We start from the raw sequence: 26284 nt of genomic DNA, 5'->3' as shown, positions 1-26284 counted from the left end.
TGCCCTTCCAGACTGGTGTTTTCTGTTATGGTGACAGAGGCTGGGGGTAGTGGGGGAAGGGGTGAAACTCATTTTTCCCCTGCTTGGACCTAGAACTGAAAACAAGTCCAGAATCCATACATCACGATTTTTTCTGTGCAAGAGCCCTGGACATCTGTCTACTAGGTCTTAGTGTGTAATCATGTCAAGCCCAAGGTCATGTAGGTTACACTTCTGTGTCTCACAGATGCATGGAAAAGGGAGTGGGATCCCAGGGATAAATGCTGCCTGGGTGTCTCCCTCCTTTGAAGACATTTGTTCACCTTTCTCTATCATGAGGTGAAGAAGACTCAAGGTGGAAAGTGCCTGGAGCCCTGAGTCACCCCATGGAAGGGGATGGCCTTGGGCAGTCTTTGGACCCCCAGCAGAGTCTGGGTGAATGAGAAATTCTTAAATGTTAAGTAGAAGTGCTTAGTAGCACCAACATTCTGACCAACACAGTGACAGTACTGTTGTAAGTGTTTTACGTACATTAAGCCATTCAGACTTCACAATAACCCTGTGAAGTGGGGACTGTTAATATCCCTATTTTAGCGGAGGAGGAAACTAGACCCAGGCAGGATAAAGAACTTTCAAAGGGTCAAATGAATATAGCAGGTCATACAAGTCTTAAAGGAGAAAACCCAGAGCATCATTATGAGAGGACCTGTCCCCTTTAGAAAGCACTTAATAGCAATTATCTCACCGTCCCTGTGGGAAGATCAGGCAGTATCTTTACCCAGAGATGAAGCCGCTGATGCTGAGGGGAAAGGTGGTATATATGGCATATTCTTACCACCTTTTCTATGTCATTGTCTCTCTTAGAAGGCGGGCACCATGCCCCTAGGTGTCGTACCTGCTCCTTCTGCCTAGAGCACGTGACACACCTGTCTCGATACAGTAAGGAATCTAACCTAGAACATTGCCTTGTCACAATAGCAGGAACTAGAAGCCATCAGCAGAATGGTGACCAGGGTAAGTCCCTGACATGCATTTTCTTTTTGGAATTCATTGATCCTGGGACAACTGTCCCTCATGTGCAACATTATTTCCCTTGAGAACCAGCCCCCCACCTCAGCCTCAACGCACACCCACTCCCATGCCAATAAAAGGGGCAAAGGCTGATTAAGCAGCTTGGGGCAGGCATCCTGCTATCAGCCCATTGAAGAAGGTCCACCCTGGCCTCTCTCCAGGAGAGGGTGCTCCCCTTCCCTCCTCTCCAGCAAGGCCCATCCTCCCCCTCATCCATCTTCCTTGCCTAAACTCTATGACTCTAAGAGGGGAAGGGAGGAAAGAGGAAATCCTTCTGTCCTAGGAGCCATTTTCATTAGCCACACCTCTACTCTGATAATTTCTTTTCCCTATTTATTTTATTTTGAATAATTGACCTTAACTATTTTCTTCACAGGAACTGAACAATGACACTTAAAAACTTTCAGATCATATCATTACCAAAGCAGCCAACAACCAGTCTATTCTTTAGACCCAAAATAAAAATATCACTACAAGAGATAAACCAGCAAATAATTACTCCTAACAGTAAAAAAGAGAGCAAATTGCCTTTGTCACCAGTGTTTTGTTTGAAATCTTACTTTAATTGTCCTGGGATAATTAGGTGTCAGCCACCCTTAGCATCTCTTTGAATATCCACCAGTCTTTCTTAGAGTAAGGGGGAGGATACTGGGGTCATGGGGGGGGGGGCTTTCAGCTGGAGCTACCTATTCAGGCCCCAGAGGTGATGCCGGGTGGGCAGGTCGAAGGACCCAGACTGGGTCCTGCAGGACCAGTCAAGATGGCCATTGACTTTAAGCAAAATGAAAATCAAACACAAGACAAGAAGAAGTGAGAGTAGAGTTTATTGAAGACATAGAGACAGAGCATCTGGGCGACTAAGAAAGGAAATGAGACAGAATTTGGTCTTTGCTTGGGGTCTGGGGTTTTTACTGAGAATTGTGGTCGGAGACACACGTCTTCCCAGGCATCCCAACACAGGAGGCGTGTTTAGGGGGTCCACTATAAGTCACTTATGCCCCGGAATCAGGCTTCCTGGTGAGTCAGTAGTCTTGGAAATCACTCTTGTTGATCCTGCCAGGTCATTCCTTAGATCTCACCTAGAGTGCTGGAAGACTCCAAAGAAATCATTAACTCCTTGCCCTTTACAAGGAGAACATGCATGATCTGTTCTATAAGGCGTCTGTAAGGCGGGGTGCAGGTCCTAGCAAGAACAGAAGCAGGGAAAGGAGCAAAAAAACAGTCCTTTATAGGGTTTCTTGTTTTCCAGTCCCAGAGAGAGGGAGATAGGGAAAGAGAAGCCTCCTTAGGAAACAAAGCAGGGAGCAAAGCAGGGAGCCTGATGCGGGGTTCGATCCCAGGACCCTGGGACTGTGACGCGAGACGAAGGCAGATGCTTAACTGAGTGAGCCACCCAGGTATCCCCACAACCTACCGTTTACTAATTTGTGAACACGATTATCAGTATCACACCTTCCCCATTGTCCCCATATATATATATATACATATTTTTTTTCATTTTCTATATTAATAAAACACAATCAATGAGAGACATTCACTGGTGAGCTAGGGGACACCACCGGTTGTGTGTTAATAGCTAAGACAGCCCGGCCCTGTGCTGCTTGAGGGTGTGTTTGGAGGGGGGGAAGCATTCAATAAGACCATTAAAAAATACACAGAGAAAAGACTGTAAAGACCTGATGCTCTAAACCTTAAGAACCATGAAGGAGTAACTATTGTTAATGCTGGTGGTTTTGTTCTTGACAAATGGCAGAATTCTCTTTAGGGAGAGAAAGCTCTTCAGTTTGAGGGGAAAAAAAATACTTGGTAAGATTTTGGTTGCTTAAAGACTGCCAATATAGGACTAATCTGAGTGGGAGAAGTTCAAACAAAGAGAGAGATGAAACTTCTCCGTATAAAGAACAGGCTGGTTATTAGTAGTACTCCTCTTGCTGCATTCCTCTGTGCCCAGGGAGGCTGACCTCCAGGACCGCATGACCCAGGTTCCCCTGCCCCTTGGCTTTCAGGTGGGTTCAGTCAATGAGAGGCACCTGCAGGAGAAAAGAGGAGGAGAGGAGAGAGAGATGTGTTTATCGCATCCCACCCCACTCCGTATCCCAATCCCTACTTCCCCAAGGGTCCAGTGTTGGCTGTCTTCCTCTGCGGCCCCAGCTCGTCATGGAGCTCGCTCTTCTGAGGCTCCAACCGTCAACAGATTCTGACCAGACTGGTCAGACCCAGCAGTGATAACATCCTCCCACCATTGCTAATCTCTGGGGATTTCACATTTCTTGATACTTCCCTTGGCCCGTGTCGATAACCCCTTCACTAAACGGTCTTGGGTCGAATCCTTCCATGCTCCATCTGCTTCTTGCTAGCCCCCCACTGCTACCAGCAAGTATGATCCTGTGATTTCTAGTAAGAAATACACGTTTAGTCTTTCTCCCAGCCCCTGTTTCTGGCATAGAGCTCCTAAAATCCTTGGAATTTCTCAAGCAATGAGAGCAGCAAGGATGCCTTTGTTATGCTAATGAAGACACTTTGGGACTCTGCCTAAGGATGGGGAGTGTTGTCAGGAAAATCAACCCTCTGTTTACAGGGTTGGAAATTTCAGTACCACCCCAGTTCTGGGGGAGGGAAAGGTGCCGTTGAGTCCATGGCCAATGGCCCATGATTTCACCAATCATGCCTATGTAACAAAGCCTCCATAAATCCCCCAAAGGACAAGGTTTGGGGAGTTTCAGGGTTGGTGAACACATGGAGATTTGGGGAATTGTTTATACAAGAAGGTCATGGAAATGCCAACTCCCTTCCCACATACCTTGCCCTGTGGCTCTCTTCTGCAGGCTTTTTCATATCATTTAATATACTTTGTAATAAACCAATGATATAGAGAGTAAACTTGGTTCCTGAGTCCTGTGAGCCCAAGAGGGGGTGGCGGGAATCTCTGATTTAAGTAACAACCTTGTGCAATTGACATCTGAGTGGATGAGAGGCTTGTGGGACTGAGCCCTTAACCTGTGGGCTCTGATGCTGTCTCCAGATAGATAGTGTCTGGATTAAGTTGATTTCTAGAACACCTGGTTAGTGCCAGAGAATTGCTTGAGGGGGTACTGGGGAAGGGCCCCACATGCATTGGAATTGGGTGTAGAATCCTTAACAGGGGTATTCAGTTGTCCCCTGACATGGAAGTGAGTGGGGTCTCTGATCCTTTCAGAAGACGAGGGGAAAAGTTATCTAAAGGGAAAGAGCAAATGTGTCTAGTTAGGGGGTGTGAGAGACAGCCCTTGTGGATGGAACAGGCAGCTCCCAACAAATGAGGGGGCTGAGCTTTAAAATGTTTCCTGGTTCGGGTTGTGTTCTTCTTGTTTCATTGGTTTGGTTGTTGAACTTGTTTTATTTATTATAATTCTCCATTATCTCCAAACCTGTAATAAAAATTTGCTGCACCAACAGACCATATGTTAATGGGACTTTGTTAAGTGCAGGAGACCAAGCAACTTTCACAGTTCATGGCAAAATGAAGGAGAAAATGGGGCAAACCAGCTCAGCAGGGGGATCAAAGTCAAATGATACCCGAGTTGCAGGTGCCTCTTGCCCAGGAAAGCCTGAGAACATGGGGGCAAGCATGGAGCTTGCTGCAGTTGAGCGGGGAGGGCAGCAAATATTTTGTTTGGCTCTGAAAGGGAAAGACAAACCCAGAGCATTCACATTCAGAGCTTCAGAAAAAACAACAGCAACAACTACAATAAAAACTATTTGATGATAGAATCACAGGGACATAAAAATCAAAGTAATCTTTGCCAGAAAGCTATGAAATCAATGTCTGAAAACTTTGTTCCAATTTAAAAATCAAACTTTTCAGGATTTTAAAAGAAATTACATTGTACGTTCTGGGTCTGGGAAAATAAAAGCAAAGGAAAACACAACAGGTATGAAAGACCAGCGCAGAGCACACACTTTCTCCTTGAAGCAGAACAGTTGGAAAGAGCAAATTTTGGGAATGTCGAGGCCTTGTCTGCATCAGTAAGTCCAGGGTTTATGGTGACTTCTGTCACAAGCTTCCACTTAACAATAGTTTCTAAGCATGAACACATTTTTTTTTTCCAGCATGTACACATTTTTTTAAGGAAAGAAGTTACGTAAAGCAAGGAGCAAATGTTCGGGAAGTCCACAGACGTGTTTTAAAAGTATGAACATTATGGAACGACTATCTTGCATGAGGCCCGTTTCAGTCCCTCTGAATTACACTCAAGCACCACAGGTGCTGGCTAATGAAGGATATGCATCGAGGACCATTCGGCCATTTAATTGTTCTTCTGCAGCATGACATGATTTTGTGAGTCTCTGCATAGGAGCATTTAATTAATGGGAAGGGTAAAAGAGTGCTAGGAGAGAATTGGCTTTCTTGCCCTGCCTTCCTCCCCTCTCCCTCCCTGTGCACACACGCGTATACACGGATGGGTGCGCAGGTGCCCACACACAGAATGAGCCATTATCCTCTAGCATTAGAGCCTTTTAGGAGCAGAGTGGAGTGACGGAGTTTCCCCAAGTCACCAGAGTTCAGCCTGAGCTGCAAAAGGTGGTGTTAAGGACTTTCCTGCACTAGTCTCCACTTATCTGCCCAGCTTCGTAACCACCCACTTGCCCCTAAAAGCATCCTGGTCTCCAGCTGATTCTCCAATTGATTTTATTTATTCAAAAATAGTGACTGCCCCTTCTATGTGCTCAGGGCATCTCCTATTGCTCACAGATCTTACACACATACTTAAATTATCTGTCCCTGGACTGTGAGTGCCTAACTCGGGCTTGACATAGACATTCACTGAATCTAAAACTAGGAGCTAGTGAAGAAATGAACTGAATGAATGCTCCCCTTCTCACAGCCTCGCTTCACAATTTGACAAAAAGGTTGTTCTGCATTCTTTTATTCACACTCAAGTTACTAACCCTGAATAACATTCTGTTCTCAGATCTGTAGGGCTAGTTTCAGGGCTCAGAAAAAATCCATATTATGAATCTTTGCTTGGACCCTCCTCACAGTCTGCTTTATATTTATATTATATTTCTATAATGTTTAAAGCCTCTCTTTAAACAGTGTTACACTAAAACATGCTGAAATTAACTACCAACAGACACAGTGGAGAAGACATGGGAATAACCCTGTAGTCTGAATTCTGCAACAAACTAGCCATGACCATGATTAAGAAACTATCCATTCTTACATTTCATACTCTCATTGGATCCAAAAGAACTTTGACTAAGTGATCTCATTCATCCAAGAATAATAGCAGGACACCTACTTTGTGGTTGGTCTTGGGCTACCATGCTGGAGTTCACAGGAGGGGGATGGTAGACAGACATACACAGAAGACTATAATTATGCTTCATTTTGCTAAGTGTGGTGACAAAGAGCAGGGATAAAGACAGATGTGGCTGCCTAAAGGTCTGTCCCAAAGGACAAGGCAGTGTTAGCCAGGCTTGGGGAGGGTGGTGAAAGGCACCTCTGGACAGTAGAGCATTGCAAACAATGGTGGAATGAATGAAAGGATGCAAGACACATTCCAGAAGGTCGATCCCAGGAGCAGTCACACTGCCCGGGGTTCCCTCAACCCAGCACAACTCCAGGATAGATGGACACTATGGGGACCAGTAAGGGGACCTAGTTTAGGTCTGGGGCTGTCATTGGTATGGATGTCTGAGGAATGGCATTTTTGTTAACATCTGAGGGTAGGTAGGAGTCTGGCATCAAGAAGGGCACCCAGGGGAGGACCTGGTGCAGGGATGGAGTTGACGTACTGAGGGCCAGCCCCCCACCCCCTCACTCTGTTTTCCTGTAATGGGAGCTTCCTTCTCCCATTTGATCTTCACATTTTCCAATCCCCCCATGGCTCTCTGCAGTACATATGAACATGGCCAGCCCTAGAGAGCAGAGATGGAGTTTCCAGACCTTGACAACCTGGTGTCTGGTCCTGTCCTTGCACACAGAGGCCTGTACTCACAACCTGTTCCCCCGGGAATGATGAGGCTCATTATTTGCAATCACGACATAAAAATGCACCTGAAATTCAGGAGAATTTCAGAAGAAGCAAAGGCTCATTTCCAGTAGCCCAAACCCCATTCTTTTATTTGGATTTTCACAGGTCAGTTTTCCTTAAGGGCAATGGGGCCATGACAACATTCTCTAGATCAGAAGAGCAAGTTGTGAATTTATTTCCCTGGATGCTCTACTGGTTACAGTGAAAACCTCCCAACCCTCCTCAGTGATAAAATGGATAGAATTCCTGGAAGAAATCCTAGGAATAAGATAGACCTCTGGACCCCAGAAGGCAGTGTGTTTGCCCACCAGGGTGCCCACCTAGTGTTTGTGTGCTTGTGAACAAAGCACATCCTGATTTGCAAAAGTTTTTACAAACAACCCAAAATCATTTATGTGAAAAAACGAAATGCATACTGTCCCCATCTCTTGACGTTGAAAGGGCGAGGACACTGTTAGAAACAGTCTACATCCTGTGTCGTGACAAGCAGGAGGATGCTAACACAGGACAGTGTCCCGATCAACGCTTTCTCTGGGAGCTACTTTTTCCTCCAGCTACCCTGTCCACACGCCAGTGCCGTTGGCAGAATCATGAGAAGAGTAATTCTCCTGGAAGGTGAGGACCCGATCAGTCTATGTGAAGAAGAACAGAAATGTCTTTCCTTTTCAAACTATGAAAATGATCTCGACCCTCCAAGCAAGTTAGTTGAATTGAAAGTATTAGCAGCCTGTGGTGAGCCAAAAAGGCATTGTGGACCCATAGCAGATCTAGCCATACTGGAATACTCTGAGTCCTTCCACAACGAGATCTACTGCTGCAGCTGAGTTTTCCTGAAACACTGAATGTGGATGGCTAATGTTTTTTGAAAACACACGAGGTTTTTACATAATTTAACTCTTAAAATAGACTTAAACAGCAACTGCACAAATTACTTTTCTTGGAAAAATCTAGTTATGACTAGTAAGAAATGTGATCCTCGTAGAAGGTTACCTTAATCAAAACTGATACGTCATTTTATAGCTGAAGGGTTTCTGTGTTTTCATCATTGACTGTCTGTGTTGTTTTTGTTATGATGAGCAAGAATAAGCAGTTACCTGGTCATCGAGGTACATGGCTAAATTGGGGGGCACCTGAGTTCTGCTGTCCGTTGGGTGGTCACCTCTTGGTTTCAGCTCAGGTCATGATCTCCAGGTTGTAAGATCGAGCCCAGAATCTGGCTCAGCACGATGTCTGCTAGAGATTCTCTCTCCCTGTCCCCCTGCCCCTCCCACCCTGCTCTCTCTTTCTCTCTCTCAAATAAATAAATAAATATTTTTTTAAACAAAGGTATATGGCAAGATTTTTTAAACTTGTTATTGATGAAAGAATATAATTATCATAATGAAACAATAAGCAAAAATGCCACTTGTGTATACCTGTAGGGAGAACTCTGGGCTAACCCTCGACTCCAGGCTAGTGCCAGACCCCTGGACCCAAGGAAAAAGCCAAGCTCAACCCATTCTCTGTATTTCAGGGACCTTATTCCCAGGGTCAGTGAACCTGTTCATCAACCAGGCATTATTTCAGGTCCTGGGAACTTGGCAATAGCTAAGACACAGTCCCTGCCTTCATTCAGCTTTAGGTGGAATGGAGGATAGAAATAAGGAAACATGGTGTGTGGGAAAACTATTCTGAGGGAAACCACAGGTGCTGGAAGCTCAAAGGAGCAGCACCTCACTCAGGCTTACAGGGTCCAAGAAGCCTCCTAGAAGGAAGGACAGTCTAAGCTGAGAACCCAAGGATGAGCTGAGCTTATTCAGGCAGGGAGAGAGCAAGAGAGAGGAATCCCAGGAGGAAAGAACAGCATGAGCAAAGTTCTGGAGAGAGGGCTCACTTAAGGAACCAGAAGTTAGCACATGGACCCTTTGTAAATTCAGACCCCTTGCTCTGGGTCTCTGGGTAACAAATCAGTTAAATAAACCCTACTAAAACTCTTTGAAAGAGCCATCCAGAAAATAGTGATAGGCATTTCTGAACAGTTGATGAAAGTCCTTGGGTTGAAAATCAATATATTTTCACGGAAGCAGATCTGGTAGCTTCCGGAGCTTCTCTGTGTTTCTAACCGGAAGTGGTTGCCGCAATCTGTGACTTCCACCAGGACAGGAGGTGAGCTGAGGGGAAGGAAGCAAAGGGAGCAGGAAGGAGCTGAGCAGACCGGCAGTGCAGGGAATCAAGGGTCTGCTGCCCCGAAATGGGCAAACCCACCCATGCTACACATCAGAACAGCGGACAATCAAATTGAGGGCATGGAATCTTCCTAACCTTGTTATCACAAACCCTTTCTAGCCATTACATTCAATTACATGAAAGAGGCTGGAAGGTTAATACAAACCCTGAACGTTGCTGAATAGTTAATAAAATCATAATACAGGAATTCAGTGACCACAATCAATTATTAATGTGAAATCTGATTTAGTAATTGACAATAGTGTCACCATGTTCATACCTCTCTAACTGATGAACTGCTCTTTCCATTCAACAAATATCTGAGTGCCTACTACGTGCCGCATGCGAGATGCGGAACACTGGGAATATAAAGATAAAAAGATATACTCCTCGACCTCGGCGGATAAGAAGGAAATCCCTACAAAAAGCTCGGGGAGAAAATAGTACCATTTAGCCATGTTTTCTGTGGTCTTCCTTACTGAATGCTTGTTTCTTTTGTGTTCCCTTTTTTTGGTCGTTTGTCTAGAAATCCTCCCTCATTGTCATAGAATTTTATGGCCTGACAGGTCCTTAGAGATCATATAGCTTTTTTTTGGTTTCCAGACCAGAGGATCCAAAGTTTCCTTGGCAGTGCCTCATGGGTCGCCTGTTGATAAATGACTCATAGTTCTATGTGTATTCATTCATTCATTTGACAAAGTTTGGAAGACCTGCTTCTTCTAGCATCAGCACAAGGCATTGAAGATGTAGCAGTGAGCAAAATAACAGAGGTCTGAATGTTCACAGAGGTCCCCGTAGTATGTGGCATTTAGAGTCCATGCAGAAGGACATTAATGAAACCATATCACCAATGTAGACTTAGGGCTGTAACACATGTATGAAGCAAGGGTACATCTCACATGAGTGTTAGATAAATCCAGGATCCGACCCAGTCCAGGAGGTTCAGAAAAGGTTGCCCAGGGAAGCGGGGTGGGACCAAAGGACTGAAAGAGGGGTGTGCATTAGATAGGAGGGATGATGTGTGCAAATGTCTCAAGGTGGGAGGAATTGTGGTGTTTTCAAGAGGAAGGAAGAAAGCTATGGATGGAGTCCCAAGAATGAGGTGGGTTGTGAAGCAAAATGAAGCAGGTAGGTAGGGGCCAGTAAGCCCCTTTAAGCATTAGGGGTTTCATGCCCAGAAGCATGGGAAGCCGTGGAAAAGGACAGTAGATTGGAGCACAGGGTTGATGAGAGGATCACATTTGAACCTGAAAAGTTCCCTCTGGCCACAGTGTGGAGAACGTATTGAGGGCACTGCATATGGAGCCGGGCTTGGCAAGGGAGCTATTGGAGTGGTTCAGGCAAGACAGGACGCTGTGTGGACCCAGGAGCTGGTGGTAGAGAAGTAGGTATAGCAGGTATGAATTGTCTTGTGACTCCCAAGGGGCAGAAAATGCTCCATTTCTGTTTTTAGAAATCAAACCATAGTTGGCTCCAAGTGACCACTCACCGATTGAGAGTGAGTGACAACGTGGAGCCAGATTTTATTTCATTGTCATGGGTCCCCATGTGATGCCATGGAGGGCCACCCATCTCTGGGGTCACTCTAGTATTCACACATAAAAAAATTAAGCAGGGATGTCAGAATTCTTGCATGCCTTGCAGTCTGTTTCCATCTAGAGAAGGCTAAGCTGTGTCTATCACTTGATTCTAAAAGGAATTTGGATCTGCATGACCCAAAATGCCAGCCATCTGTCCTTGTCTAAAAGTCAAAAACATAATAAGAGAGAGGCATGGACACTTGAAAATATTTGTTCCAACCTATTTGAACACACACACACACACACATGCACACACGCAAAATAGCAAAATAGATTGCTTGTAAATTATAGCTCTTTTGGCTTCTGGCTTTTCAGTTGCTATAAAAGTTTCCAATCGTTGCCAGAGGAAGGCATTCTCTACGGTTTAAAATAAACCCGAACAACCTACCTGCAAATCCACATGCGGTCTCTTTTCTATAGCAAAGCTGCCAGTCAGTTCACGGTGGCCTGTGCTTTGTGTCTTACCCAGCGTAGGCCATTTGGAAGTGGACCGCTCTGCTAGTGGGATCAGCGTCCCCCACCCCCAACCCCAGCTTGGCCATGCAGACAAACTCTCGCTATGGTTCCCAGGATGAAGGTGCCGGGCATCTCCGCGGCCTCTGCCAACAGAGGTCCTGCACCCCAGGCGCTGCTGGAAGCACAGGGCAGGGCTCTACTCCTCGCCCAAACTGTACAAACCTGTCTCCCCTGCTAAACACGTTCGCCCTTTCCCCTCCCACCTCCTGCTCTTCTTGGCTACGTAATTCTTATTAGCGTTGGTAGTTCATATAAAGAGTTGTGCCATTTGGGGTTAGGGATGATTTGGGGGGCCACCTACCCCCACTTCCTAGGGGAAGGTGACAGCTTAGATCAGAAAAAAGCTGTCCAGGTCAAGTGCCCAGAGCCCCTGGGCAGAGGAGCCCATAACTCTGAAACCCAAAGGTCCAAGGGAAGAGGAAAGATACCTTTTTCCATTACTAGGGAATGGAAACTGCATTCCCACTGCAGAAAAAAAAAATAAAGAAAACAAAAAACCAGAAACCAAGGTGCTAATTAATCAGTGAGTCACGCTGTGTCTGGTACTGCTTGGCTCCATCCACTGCCGTCTCCCTTCCCTTGAGGAGGATACGCTTCCATGGTCACCAAGTCCACAGCCTAGGTTGGGAAGACTCGGGTTCCTGCTGTTGCCACAGCTCTCAGCATGGTTCTTTGCCTGGAGGGCTTTGCACCACCTGACCACTCTTCAGGGGAGGAGGCCTTTGCACCACCTGACCACTCTTCAGGGGAGTTGAACCGGTTGGACAGAGGATGCATACCTGAGGGTTCCTGTGTGTGACCATGTGGGTATGCTTTGGTCAGGACCCCTGGCCCAGGGGGGAAATAGGCACTGTGATCCAGGCCACACTCAGCTGCAAAAAGCCATTCCACCAGCCGGGGTGCAAGAACCCCTTTTTTGAATCCACCCACTCAGAGACAGTCTTTTCTATAATCATTTTCCCTGACAGGGCGTCTGCTTCTAGTTCACAGAAAGGCACTGCTGGCGGGAGCAGGGGCTCTGAGCACTGACCTGGACTCCTGCTCAGAGGTGAGACTGATCCCCCAAAACTCTGTTCCAAGCCAATTCTGTATACCGGATGAGGGGTATCCCAGCTGGGGTAGGATCTATAAGGTAGGATCTTAAAAGATATAGAGGGGCTGAGAGGGCAATGCAGGGACAGAGCACAGAGATATGGGAGTATGTGAGAGCTGTGAGGAGGAGTGGAGCTGGTTAGTGGCATGACAGCATGGCCGGGTCACGGTGGAGATGAGGCCTGGGTAGGGAGCCATGAGTGCCTGTTCCCTGAAGCCAACTACTAGGGTGCCCATATACCCCAGACCTGAGAGGAGTGACCACCAGGCTCCTGTCAGGTGCTGAGCAGCACCTGCCAACTCCTGGCCACTGCATGGCCCTGATATTTCCTTTAACCTGTCTTTTACCCTAATAAGGGAACATATCACTTGGGGGCAGCCTAAGGGTTTTCTTAGTCCCGGCGAACTAAAGGAGCACAGTCACCAGCACAAAGTGTGGGAGTGAACAGACAACACAGAAGCCCAAGGAGGGTAGGAAACACCCCCTCCATAACACATTGAAGACCTAGGCCACTGAACTTGCCTCTGCTAGCCAGTTTAGGTCCTGAACTCCCGTGCAGAGCTTCTCAACTAGGACTTTCTGTCTCACCTCCACTCACAGCCTGTCCTACTACCCATGTCATTGCTCTGCACCAGGAGAGCAGGTAACAAAAAGTAGGGCTGTGGATTTATCAAGCTTCTATTCTTTTTTTTTTTTTTTTTTTTGGATTCCATTTATTTGAGAGAAAGCAAGCACAAGCAAAGGCAGAGGAAGGCAGAGAGTGAAGCAGGCTCCCCACTGAGCAGGGAGCCCAATGCAGGGCTCGATCTCAGGATCCTGGGATCATGACCTGAGCTGAAGGCAGTTGCCTAACCAACTGAGCCACCTAGCACTCTGCAAGCTTCTATTCTATCAGAATTTCCCTGCCAAAAAAATTTTCCTTCCTTCATTGCACCTCTCACTTGCAATCCTTGTTTGCTCGTTTGCTTTATGCTTGGCTCCTCCACCATGTAATGAGCTTCTGGAGGACAGGGACCCTCTACGTGGCGTCCCTCGTGTCCAACATCCTCTCATATCTACTTAATGAATCGAATTGAACGTGCCATGGTATGTACCTAAGGAACCTGTTTTCTACAGAATAACCACCTTGGTGGGTGCTTTTCCCTCAACATTTGGGAACAAGGCTTTTAGAATCATCCTCAGAAAATTAGTTTAAAGAGGCTTCATAAGAAAAAGAAGACTTCATATTTTAGGCAACCAACAGTAAATGAAAACCGAACCGTCCTAATATACCCCAAATCAGCGAAAGTCCAGCTGTTTAGAGAAATGCTTTTAAGTGGCTGACTCTTGCATTTTTAATTCCCAAGATTTCTACTTTTCTGGCCTCTACATATGCAAATTTGGGAAAGCCAGAGTGCTGACCCTCTGTTAAAAGAGCTGAAGTTTCCCGCGCATCTGTCCTAATGCAAGAAAGTTGTATTTCCAGATATGCTCACACATTTTCTTTCTGATGGAAAAAAACCCCACTGGCGATACTTAAAATTCATATGATGGTTTTGGTCTCACATTTATTGTCAATACTCAGACCTTCATTCTGGAACTGAGTTATTCATACTTGATGTGGATGTGCTTGGACAACAGAGAGAATTCATCAGTTTTGGGGTTTCTGAGTCCTGTCATCTCCCCCCAAGTCACGTGGGTAACTCTCTGACAGGGACTTGGGCCAGTTGTGGGAATATGTAAATTGCACCATGGGACCCTAATCACTGTCAACCCAAGAGCCCCCAGGCTGACTCACAGCTCCAACCTCCTTGCCAGCTGGCCACTTGAGCCCAGGTTTTCTATGTGTTCCCTGCACTCAACGGGATACTTAGCTTCCCCAAGGAATTAATTAAATGGGCTTCGGGTCAGAATAAAACACCTTGATGTTGCACTGAAGGCTTTGAAATCCTCTGGGGCAATGGGAGATTTTCTCAGCAGCAGTTTTACTGAGTGTTATAAGGCACAGCAAGCCCTTTCCAGGTCATGGCACCATTTCCCAGGACTCCACACATAGTGAGGCCAAGGTCACAGGGCTGGCAGAGCAAGGCAGGGGGTGCGGGCTGGGCACAGAGAACCAGGGAGCCTGTGTGCCCATCCTGTGGCTTTGCCCCTAGTGGGAGCTGCACATGCAGAGCTCCGCACCTTGGTGGTCAGAGTTGACCCCACCACCACGGGACACATAAGCAGGGCAGAGAACACCGGCCTGGAAACCAGATGCTCTGGGATCTCTTCCCCATACTGCTGACCCTGGGAAGGCGGGACTGGGGACCTAGGCTATCTCGACATTCCTCGTTCTTCATGTCCATGTGACCCCAAAGCTACCCAGGGCCATGCTTATCCTAAGAGCCCCCCTGGGGTCTGATTTGGTTCCTGGTTCCTGACCCAACCTGCTGGCACCCATGCTCTGGCAACACTGAGGTGGGGGGCCTGGCTGGGGTGGGGGTGGACAGCACAGCACACGTGACAGAGACTAAGGAATGTGCAGCCGGGGGTAACAATCCTGAAACTTCTCTGGTGACATTCACGCCCAGCCCTGTCTTGAGACTCACGCCCTACTTCCCTCAGCCCTGCTTCCTGCTACATCACGCTAGACTTTTCATAGTTTTGGTTTTATGGGGTTTTTTGTGTCTTGTTGTTTGTTTGTTTTTTTAGACTTTGCATAGTTTTTAAGCAAGTCATGCTTCCACGCCCGTGGTTCATTTTTCACCGGCCAGTGTGAATACTTTTCTTGAGAAATACAATTCTTTGCTGCACAAATCTGCTAGATGAGATTAATTGTAATTTGGATTTTTTTTTTAAGTCCTCATAGATTTTTAAACCTTATATCTTCGCCAACAGTGGCAAATGTATGACCAGAAACGGGGTTCCATCTGTAGGGAAATGGGCACCAGACATCGAGCCAACCGCTTTACTCTAGCCATTTTATTACTCTAGCGAGTGGGTATCAACATCCCCACTTACAGATGAGAAACCTCTGGCTTCAAAGACAAGCCACTTGCCCCCAGTCACATGAAATAGCAGTGACCATCAATAGCAAAGACAAGAGTACCATGGTTTTGTCTGGAGGAATTTGTGCTAAGATGTATCCATATGTTTAAAATACTTCTTTATCATTATAAAGGTGGGGACTAGAGCCTAGGAGCTACAAGGAACCATCCCCCTACCAGACGACAAAGCCTGGAAAAGACACAGCAGTGGACACACTGCTGGGCTCACAGAGCAACAACTAGCTGGGTAGGGGATTCTGCGGTAGGGGCAGGGGGGTGGGGAGGTTGGGGGTACGGCTCGTCTGTAGGGAATTGCTGGTAACAGCAATGTTATGGAGAAATGGAGCCAGACAGAGGTCAGGAAAGAGACCACCCCCCCGCACCCCTCTCCCGCAATGAGCCTGTCCTCCCCATAAGAGCTGAAAACAATGAGTGATGCTCCCTGTCTTCTGGCAGAAGACAAAGCAAGTGCTCTCTGCAGGAGAGAGTCCACACTCCCCGTCCGGGTTGTAAACCCACAATATCCACACAGATTAAGATCAAGCAGTGGCCTCATGGTCCGAGGTAACCAAATCCAAGAGAGCAAGGCACTGTGAGTCAGAGTGAGTGGAAACAAGGGACAGCAGATATAAACGGCCAGGAGCAGTGGCCATTGGAGTTGTCAGAGAAGACAGACTTGCTACGGATCGGTGATACAAGAAATAAAAAAATTCAGCCATGAAGATTATCAGCAAGACATGATTAGGAAGAGTAAGGTGAAATTTTAAAAATCAAAATTATAGAAATGAGAACAATACCATAAGAGTTCCAATAAAAATGTAACGGAAGGGTCAAATAGGGGATTAGACAGTTGGAGGAAGAACCATAAATGAAGGTTTGTACCTGATTACCTGGAACGAAAGGATGTCGAAGATATTAAAGAGGTGATAAGAGAGAGGGATGAGACACCGCATCAGAATTACAGCCGGAGAGGAGAGAGAGAATTTTCCAGGATTGAGGAAAAAAAGTGAATCATTGATCTAGCACACTGTGTCCCAGCCAGGAAAGACCATTAAACGGACAGATTTCAGCTGGCACGACCAGCAACCTCTGCTCCCTTACTGTTTGGGCCCAGCCTGCAGCCCAGGGAACCAGAAGGTGAGGAAAGAAGAGGAATCCGGGTCTGGTTTTTCACTTCGGCCCCTCCCCCACCCTCTGCCTCCATGTTTGGTACGGGAAGGAGCAGGGGCACAGGGACAGAGGCAAAGAGCCCTCCCTGTAGGCCTTCTGTTTTATTTAATTTAATTTTCTAAAAGATTTTATTTATTTATTTGAGACACAGAGAGAAAGAACACAAGTAGGCAATGCCGCAGGGAGAGGGAGAGGGAGAAGCAGGCTCCCCACTGAGCAGAGAGCCTGATGCGGGGCTCGATCCAAGGACCCTGAGATCATGACCCTGAGTCAAAGGCAGACGCTTCACTGACTGAGCTACCCAGGTGCCCTGGGCCTTCTGTTTTAAAAGACTTTTAAATCCTTGCTTTCCCTTTCGTGAGCTATACTCCAGGGCTGGTCTGTTTTGACCAATCTTCTAGTTCTGCACTTCTTCTTCTTCTTTGTTTTTCTTAAAGATTTTGTGTATTTATTTGACAGAGATCACAAGTAGGCAGAAAGGCAGGCAAAGAGAGAGGGGGAAGCAGGCTCCCTGCTGAGCAGAAAGCCCTATGCGGGGCTCGATCCCAGAACACTGGGATCATGACCTGAGCTGAAGGCAGAGGCTTTAACCCACTGAGCCACCCAGCTGCCCCTAGTCTTGCATTTCTGATAACACCTACAGCCCCTTGGCTAAAAACCTCTCCTGGGCAGGATTCTTTAGGATGACATGGGCCCCATTTCCCTCTGTGGGGACGTTCCTTGCCCTGCCATCTGTCCTGGGTGGCCAGCTCCCCTGGGTGCCTTCTCTCCCCTCTCTTGGCTGGTTACAGTCTCCCTGCTCAGGTGTACCCCACACGTCCAGGGACACCCGACACACTCTCTCCAGAACTGTCTGCTCTGGTAGCAGCATGGGCCAGGCCTGAGTGTTGTCTCCCCAGCTCAATGAGCATTTGGCAACAAAGTGAGCTGCTGAGAGCTAACCTCAGTCTCTGTGAAGCCTTCTGTGGAGGCTCCCTCAACCTCCCTGTGGCCTGAGGTAGCAGGGAAGGCAGGCAGAGGAAGCGCTCTCTCCACTCGGCTCTGTCGTGGAGCAGAGCCCCCACCGTACTCTGTGTCCAGGAGTTCCTTCCGAAGACTTCTTCTCAGGGAAACTCTAGCCTCCTCATCAAGCCTGCGGTTGGCAGTTGTTGGATCGACCTGGTCCTATTTTAACTGCATCGACGAGTCTAGAACTTTTCTTTAGAACCAAGAGCTCTCGGCATTCCTTTCCCTCAGCTAGAAACTTGAGCATGGGTCCTGCAACAAGCGATGCACTGGTTTGTCATCTGAAATTGATGTAGACAGTAGAGAACTGTGCTGAAGCCCGATGACTGTGTGTGTGGAGCCTCTGTTGGGCGATGCTCTAAGTTGGCTTCAGGTGTTTGCCGGGGGTCATAAACAGCAATCAGCAGGTGCGTGTGTACTCGGCACTTATCTTTTGCTATGTTGGGCTTCATCATTTTTTTTGTCTCACCGGAAGTCAGAAAGTCATTGGTCTTCCCTTCTCTCTCCCACCCTCCATCTCCTTACCCTCTACTTTGTTTTCATCCAGACAGGAAGGACTCACCTGGCCTCCAGCCGTCAGCTCCATGTACGTGTGTGCACGCTCACACCCAGGCCTGCGCCCTATGCTGCAAACTGCACCTGTGCAGCGGGGCGGAGGGGGCCCCAATTTGTCCCTGCGGGGCCACACACTGACGGCCCCCGGGGCTCAGCTCCGTTTCCTTTGTCATTCCCTTTGTTCCACACTTCGGCTCGGTTCTCCGTGCCACAGGAAAATAACACGCCTCTGAACCCTTTTCATCCAGAAAACAAGCAAAGGAGTGCATCTAATTATCACTAGGTTGTTTCATTTCCCAAGGAGAGAACCATGCAGATAAAATAACATGCTGAAAGCAATCTGAGGTCCTCCTTTTCAGTCATTTTTGGTAGCTATGATTTTCTCTGCCTCTTGGGTATGCTGAACAGATCCACGGCCTCTCACTCAAAACCTTCAAGGCCGAATGTGTTTCAGGTTTCAGAAATGTTCAGTTTGGGAGAAGGTAATATAGTGCAAATATCATATTTTATGTCACAGCCCCAGGGGCTAGGATAGTACCTCATAATTAAACTCATTAACAGTTCTACGGCAAAGACTCTGAACAGTCACCCTATGAAGAATGAAGAAAGATCTTAATTTGCCTCAGACCATTTTAGGTCAGGTTTTCCACCAAATGAGAGGAAGAAAGAAAGAAAAAAAACACCCTCAGTTTTTGGACTTTGGGATTGTAGAGAATGCATCATGAACTTGTATTCCCAATTGTTTCGTCTTGTCCCATAAAAATCAGTTGCTACATCTTCTTTTTCCCTTCTGCTTATGCCTTCCTTTGTTCATGTTATTGGTCTGATGTCGGAATTTTCCCCTTGTCCTCCCCCAGTCTTATCATTCTTAAGTACCTCAGGTCTAACCACCAAACTAGTTTTCACTTGAGAATCCAGTAGTTGCAATCTCCTTTGTGCACAGAGAATATTCTGGCACAGAGACAAGTGGCCTGGACTTGGTTTGAAGGCTTCTTAGAAAATAGATTTCTGTCTTAACACAGCTTCGCAGCCACAACCTGAGCGACTTACTAAAAAATATAGGGCCTCGGGGTTTGATGAGCTAACACTAAAATTCCAGGTGCTGCTGCCGCCTCATCCCTCATTTATTGGTTAAATCAATGAGGGATTAGCCAACGGTTCCTAAGCAACCGATCTCATAAGGCTGCATGAGAGCTCCGTTCCGGTTGCAGACGACTTTCTGAAGGAGCTTGAAGTTTCATACCGTCCTCTGTTTACACCAGGAGAGAAAATCTTCAGAACACCATCCCTCAGGATGTCATCGGATATTTCCAACAACAGGTGTCCATCTTATACCACTCTGGTGTCCTCAGCGGTGGGCCGTGGCTCCAGGCCTCAGGCAATTCACTCAGAAATTAGTAATCTCTTTGTGCAACCAAATAAACAGCATTATTCACAAGAGTCAAAGTGGGGAAGCAACCCAGGTGTCCACTGACACGTGAGCAGATCAACCAAACATGGCATATGCATGCAATAGAACATTACTCAGCCCGAAAGAGGAAGGAAGTTCCGACCCTGCTACGACAATGAATGAACCTGGAGGACATGATGCTAAGTGAAATACGCAAGTCCTAGAAAGACAAAGAGCATATGGTTCCTCTTACATGGGGTAACCAAAGCTGTCGATTCCCGAAGACAGCAATTCTAATGGTGGCCGCCAGGGGCAGGCGGGAGCAGGGAGCAGGAGCTGTGGCTGAATCAGGATGGAGAGTTTCAGCTTTGCAAGATGGGAGAGTTCAGAGATGCCCTGCACAAGAGGAATATACTTCACACTAGTGAACTGCACACTCAAAGAAGGTTCAGATGGTAAAACTTATGTGTATCTTACCATAGTTAAAAATAAAAACGAAAACGAGCTCCTAAAACAAAAAAAGGCGGGGGGTGGGAAATCTGACACGTTACAACATGATGAGCCTTGGGGACATATAAATAAGCCAGACCCCAAAGGACTAATACTGCATGGTTCCACTCACAAGAGGAACCCTGAGCAGACACATTCTGAGAGACAAAGAGTAAAATTGGCCGTCAGGGGCCAGGGAGGGGACAAGGAAATAATAGGGAGCTGTGGTTTCATGGGTGCAAGGTTTCTATTCGGGAAGACGAAGGGGTTCTGGAAGTGGGCGGGGAGGGACAGCCTCCCAACAAAGTGAGTACTCACGCTGCTCCTGAACCACACACTTACAAACTGATAAAATGGCCCATGTTGGATTCTGTATTTCTACCACAGTAAGCAAAGAATGGCTAATGCAAACGAAGATAGCTCCTGGGTGGCAGAAATGCTTTCTGCTTCAGGTACTAATGGGAGACCCCAATGACAGAACCAGGGGTTCACATACACCTAAAGTTAAAAATCAAGAAGAAGAACAACAACAACAAATGGGAGCAATCCCCTCCACGAAGAAAATCTTCAAAACAGGCTCATCCAGTTTGCTTTTGTGTGTAAACATTCTGAATTTACAGCAGGAATGACTTTGAAAGAGGGACACCAAGTGAATCTCAGCTGTAAGAAAACTAGGACAGTTATCATTTATAGAAACAGGTGCAACTGGTTTTCTTTGGGATTTTTTTTTTCTTTAGGGTTTTTATTTCCCCCCCTCCACTCTCTTCATGATAAATAAAAGCAGGCGCCATTGTCAAATGAACCAGGGGGTCTTTGGTCACAGCTGTTAGCAAATTGTTAAATTCCATGAAGGTCAAGTTTCTCTCAAATGCCTGTGCACCCTGATTTCTTGGCCCTATTGATACCTCTGGCCCCAGCGTCGGCATCCACTCCATTGTTGTGCACAGGAGTGAGGGTTCACAATGCACACGATTATTCCTTGGTGGAGGCTCCGCTGAGTCAAATGCAACTGTCAAATCCTTTCCACCTTTTTCGATGATGTTTCTCAACCTTGGCCCCACAGAATCACCTGGGAAGTACACACAGGGAGGGGCAACAGCTTGATGCTGCCAATTCCAAGTACTCCCCATCAGCTGCATTGAGTGGTGCACCCCCCAACGCCTTCCCCCCACCCCCTCCACAGTGCTCAGAGCTGGGTCTGCACGAGCCCACGTTTTCTCTCATCTGAGGTGACCAGGTTATCCTTGAGGTTCATTCCCCCAGACTGGGGCTGGGTTTCACCTCCTTTTCTATGGCTGTGGGAGGCACAGGCCCTTTCTCCAATATAGGGACATCCCAGTGGGTCATGTGAGCTCAAAGCACACCTCAGTACCACATATATGTCACTGGGAGACCAGGTCAGGGTGAGGGTCAGTACCCATGCTTGCTGCATGAGGGAAGGATAGGGGTAGGGGCTGGGTTGGACAAGGTTGTCCCGGGCCTACCCTCCTATCCCTGCTGCTCATGCCCCATGTCACCTACTGCTGCCGTTCTTCTGGGGACCCACTGTGTAGATCTGGTGAAAAGTGGGGTGAAAAGGAGCTATCTGGAGAAGTTAAGGAGCACCTCCGTGGTAGGCTTCAGGGCATTGGAGGATGCTGGGACACTGCCTCCCAGGTGGCCTTGTCCCTTTGGAGGGGTGGGTGCCGTGCCGGCTGCTATGGGCAGAGAGTAGAAAGGGTGACTAGGGCCGAGCATGGGGAGGCCAACTGCAGGACTCCGGGTCCTAGCCCCCCGCAGGGCTGGAGCACCACGTGGACCAGGCAATCCCAATGCCGGGCCGGGTGCCGCGAACCCAGCGAGGGTGGGAGTGGGAGGCTCAGAAGTGTCTTCCTCCAGGTGGAGAGGGTGAAGGGCTTAAGTAAGCACAGACGAGACCAGAAAACCCCTGCTTCCACCCCATGTTCTCCTGGAGGGGAGCCCTCTAGCTCTCCCAGGCCAGAGCATACCACTGAGAGGTGGTTACCTGGAAGCAAGGTGTGGGCTTTTCTTCTAGAGCTGCCTAGTGGCCCCTTCCTCCCAGCCTTCTTTCTGCGCTTTGGGACACAAAGAGAATTTGTCATTATAAACGAAGCCTGCTTCCTCCCTTTTATTGCATAGTTGATAGCATTAGTTGCCTCTGTGATTTCTTTTATTACCCTCAATTTTTATTAATACTGTGGTTACCGATGATAACGATCTCATAAAATAATAACGGGGTGAGCTCTTGCTGAGAGGCCCCCTTTGATGAGTCCGATAACACCTCTCTGCTCCCCTGAGGAAGGAGGGTGTCGGGTCCCAGGGCCGCGGCTCGTCCACACATCAGCATCCCCTCGGCTGTTTACAGGGATGCTCTGTGTCTAGAGACGGGCGGGCCTCATGCTTTACAGCAGTGTGAGTCCGGGGAAGGCCCCGCTGTCACCCAGAAACGTCACAGTTCCAGGCACAGCTAATGGGGAAGAAACTGGGGGAAGGGCATCCCCTAGGGACACTGTGAGTCCTGTGTTCCCACAGAGTATCTGGGTCTGCTCAGCCGTGGGACCAATGCAACCCATGTGACTAACCCATCAGGACAGCCCCCAGGAGGGGAAACAGCATCCCCCTGTAAGGCTCGGTGTTCTACTGGGGAAGCCCCAGTTTCCCACAGAGCTCACCCTGTCCTGTCACTTGCTTCTGGGGATCCAGACTCGCCCTTCCTCTGGCATCCCTCCCTCCCTGCACGGGCCTCACTTCCCCCCATCCCCGAACCATGCCTTGGGGCCTTCAGAAGGAGAGCAAGGAGCCGGTGCAGAGACTGAGTGGTGCTCCCCAGCGGTGGGAGCACAAACTGACTCGGTCGTGGTCCGGGGTAGCTGCTGAGCACAGAGGGAGCAGCACCCCTGGCCAGGCGCCCAGCTGGGCCTTAGCTTTCCCTGTATTTACGCCCACTGTCCCCTGAATGGACTGGCTTGAACCGGACGTGAGGCTCACACCTATGAAACATCAAAGTGGGCTTAGCTGCTTTGCCCACCTGCAGCGGTCCCCGGGCGTCAAGATGACATCTCCGAGAATGCCCCCCAACTGGGCCGCTGTTCTTCACACTGCTCGGGAAAGAGACCAGGCGGGGCTGCATCTGCCATGTGCCCTCTTTTCTTTCTTCTGCCACCCCTTCCTCAGATCTTCAGCAAACTCCAGATAGCCACAGGGATGTGTTTAAAAGGAGGCACCCTTCCTACTGGAGACTTGCTCCTTTCTGATTTACAAAGAATAGGGAGGACCGGTAAGGAAATTCACATGGGGTGCCGGAGCTTTAACAGAGCACACTTCCCCTCAGAACCCACTGAGCTCACGTTCACTGGCCATGAAAGCCCAGCGTGTGTGCTGAGGAAGAAGAGCCAGCCGGCCAGGGTGCGGTACGAAATCGCTAGTTGCCGGTGATGGGGCAGGAGGCTGGAGGGAGAGGTGCAGACTAATGCCCACAACTTCCAAGGCCCAGGAGGTGAGGGCCGGGGGAGGTGACATCATTCTCGCAGCCTCTTGCCCTCCCTGCTTTGTGGTAGTGGGTCCTAGGGAGCAAGTGAGCCAAGACCGGCCCAGGGACAGCCGTGTCTCCCTCCGTCCCTGGCTGCCCAGCTCTGCAATCTCCCCGGCAGCTCTGCATCCAGATGCTCCCACATTCACACAGCTCCTGCCCGCAAGCCACATGGCAGTCTGCGTTTCAGCAGCAGGTTCTCTCGTTCCCAGATTTTGCACCCACTTTCACTAAGTCAGTACAAACATTCCCTTTTCATACTCACAGCTTGCCTCCCCCAGAGAGAAGAAGAGACTTACAGATATCTCCGAGTCCAGCTCGTTCCTCATCCCCCTGCGTACCCACCAGATGGACATGCATGCCCTGGAGGAGTCTAGATGCATGTGTTTTCCTCATAATGGCCCAAACCACCAATAGCCCTTACGTCCTTTAACAGCAGAACAGGTGATGAGACTGTGTTGCTGTTCCCCAGTGGCTGACAACACAACAGCAGAGACACCTGAACGACAACTACATACAACCACACGGATGAACCACACATGCCTTGTGTTGAACGGGAAAGGCAGACACACAAAAGAACGCACAGCACAACTCTCTTTACGTAAAAGGCTACAGCAGGCAAAGCTCGACCATGGTATTTGGAGTCAGGATGGTGGTTCCCCTTGGGAGGGGATGGCCCGAAATGGCAGGGGGTCTTCTCGGGTGCTGGCCACGCTCCGTCTGTCGTCTGGGTACAGTGTCCACAGACGGCTTCCCTTGGTGGCAATTAATCTATCTGCACACGTGCGATGTGTGCGCTTTTCTGTATGGATGTGATTTTTAAGGAGAGAGTTTCCTGGAAACCGCCCTCCCTTCCCCCAACACCAAGTTCACTCTAGATTTGAGGCCATTTAGGAACTTGTCATTTCAACCATGTACGTGTTATTTAAGTGACTTATTGCTTCGACTGTGCCCAGGGACTGCTCTGTGATAGACACACAACACCCGATGGCTTCCATACCTGCTCGTTATGTTCAATACCTTCTTGCTTTTTCATCCTATTCCAAAGCACTCGTAGCACCCACTGGCATGATTAATAAGAAAGGCTTTAATTTTCTCTTCTTCCTTAATCGTTTGGAGCCAAAGGGCAGGCGGTAGCAAGAGGCTCAACCCGACGGCATGTCAGGCTCTTTCACGCCAACGTGCCATCCCAGCCAGCCCTTTGCCTGACCATCACTCTGAGGTGAGAATCCTGAGCGCTAGGAGGGTCGTGGCCCCATCCGAGGCTCTCAGAAAGCCTCTCAGTGACCCCAAGCCCCTGCTTGTCAAACCACATTTGTAAAGTAGGGGCTTCTCCACAGAGACAGTTTTCCAAGATGTGATGAGGAGGTGCATGGTTTTGGGGGGTCTGGCTTTGACAGCGCAACCTCCCAGGAAGACCGGAAGAAAAGGGAATGAGGAAGAGGGGGAAAAGGATGGACCATTGGAGGAAAGATAGGCAGGGACTACCCAAAGGAGCCCAAAGCATCCTCCTACCCTAGCTTCCTGCCGCCCTTGGGCTCTCTGCTGCCCCCTGCTGGTCTCTCTCTCTGCACGTTTGGTGGATGCTCCCAGAGCAGCCCAGGGCGCCTGACCTCCCTGGGTTGCAAACGTCCCTCTCCCCGCTCCTGCATCTGTCATTGCCGGCACCCCAACTTGAGCACGCCATACTTGGCTTCCAGACGTCAGTCTGGCTTTCCTTTTCCTGGCCCCTTTGCATATTTCTTCTAAGAAAACAGACTCTAAAAGGTTGATTTCCAGCTGTGTGACTCGTTTGTACTGGTATCCAGTGGCTTGCCTTTCCTCCAGGGAGTGTGTATGGGGCTGTGGGTGGAGGTGGTGACAAGGTGATGGTGTTCATCCCTCGGCTGTTGTCCCTTAGTCTTCAAGGTGCCCTTTCTTCTCTGCCCACGAAACCACCACACCTGGTCCTGATGCCTGTCCTGTGGAGTTCAGAGGTCAGGCGCTGAGCCACACCTGTGCCTGGTGACTGCTCCCACCCGCAGCTGGAGGCCCAAGGCCTGGGAGAGCAGGCCCTTGTGGGGCAGGCCAAGGGCGGCGGCGGCTGAACTGGGTGCTCTCCAATGCCTCTCTTTTGGCCCATGTGGAGGAGTGGGAAGGAGAGATGGAGGGTGAGACTTGTGCACCTGTCTCGAGAGTAGTTGTCACTGGTTACGCATTAACAGAGGACCGGGGCAGCAGGGCAGGCCCAGGGCTGCAACCGAAAAGTGTATGGGCGTGTGTATAGCTGGCAGCCTATTACCTCTTCTGCCAAAAATACACCCTCCCCCCCACATTTCATGTCCGCCTTGTCACAAAGCTGACATGACAGGTGGGCAAACAGCAGGGTGACGAGCTAGGAAAATCCCTGAGCTTCGGCAGGTCCACAAATCTCCCCTCTGCCTGACCTGAGCTGCTTTATCGCCTGGGAACCATCTCTGCAGATAATGGGGCCCACCAAGGGTGGGCTGTGGAGATGGGAGCTGCGGGAGGCCCAGGAGGGGCGAGGGGAGGAGGTACGGGGATGAGAGGCGGTGGGGAACGAGAAACACATCACCTCCACGGGGACGGGGCCCTTGTGAGTTTCTCGCCCTAGATGTGGAGACGCAGTGGGGGAGCAGCTGGGAGCAGAAGGGCCCCAGTGGGAGCAGGGTGACAA

General features: G+C 48.7%; 1 protein-coding gene across 1 annotated transcript; it reads right to left on the bottom strand.

The window, feature by feature from the left end:
• Nucleotides 1-1857: 1857 nt before the first annotated feature.
• On the bottom strand, nucleotides 1858-22180 carry LOC309857451 (uncharacterized protein; the record flags this gene model as incomplete). Its single annotated transcript, XM_082750153.1, has 4 exons — nucleotides 1858-3080; nucleotides 19843-19985; nucleotides 20984-21147; nucleotides 22084-22180. The coding sequence occupies 4 exons, from the start codon at nucleotides 22178-22180 to the stop codon at nucleotides 3053-3055; spliced, it is 432 nt and encodes a 143-aa protein (XP_082606279.1). The 3' UTR covers nucleotides 1858-3052.
• Between the last annotated feature and the right edge of the window lie 4104 nt (nucleotides 22181-26284).

Source organism: Mustela nivalis (assembly GCF_964662115.1).
Source record: "Mustela nivalis genome assembly, contig: HAP1_SCAFFOLD_737, whole genome shotgun sequence".
In the NCBI taxonomy this organism is placed as follows: Eukaryota; Metazoa; Chordata; class Mammalia; order Carnivora; family Mustelidae; genus Mustela; species Mustela nivalis.
Note: the sequence above shows the minus strand (reverse complement) of the source record. Positions and strands in the feature narration are given on the sequence as shown.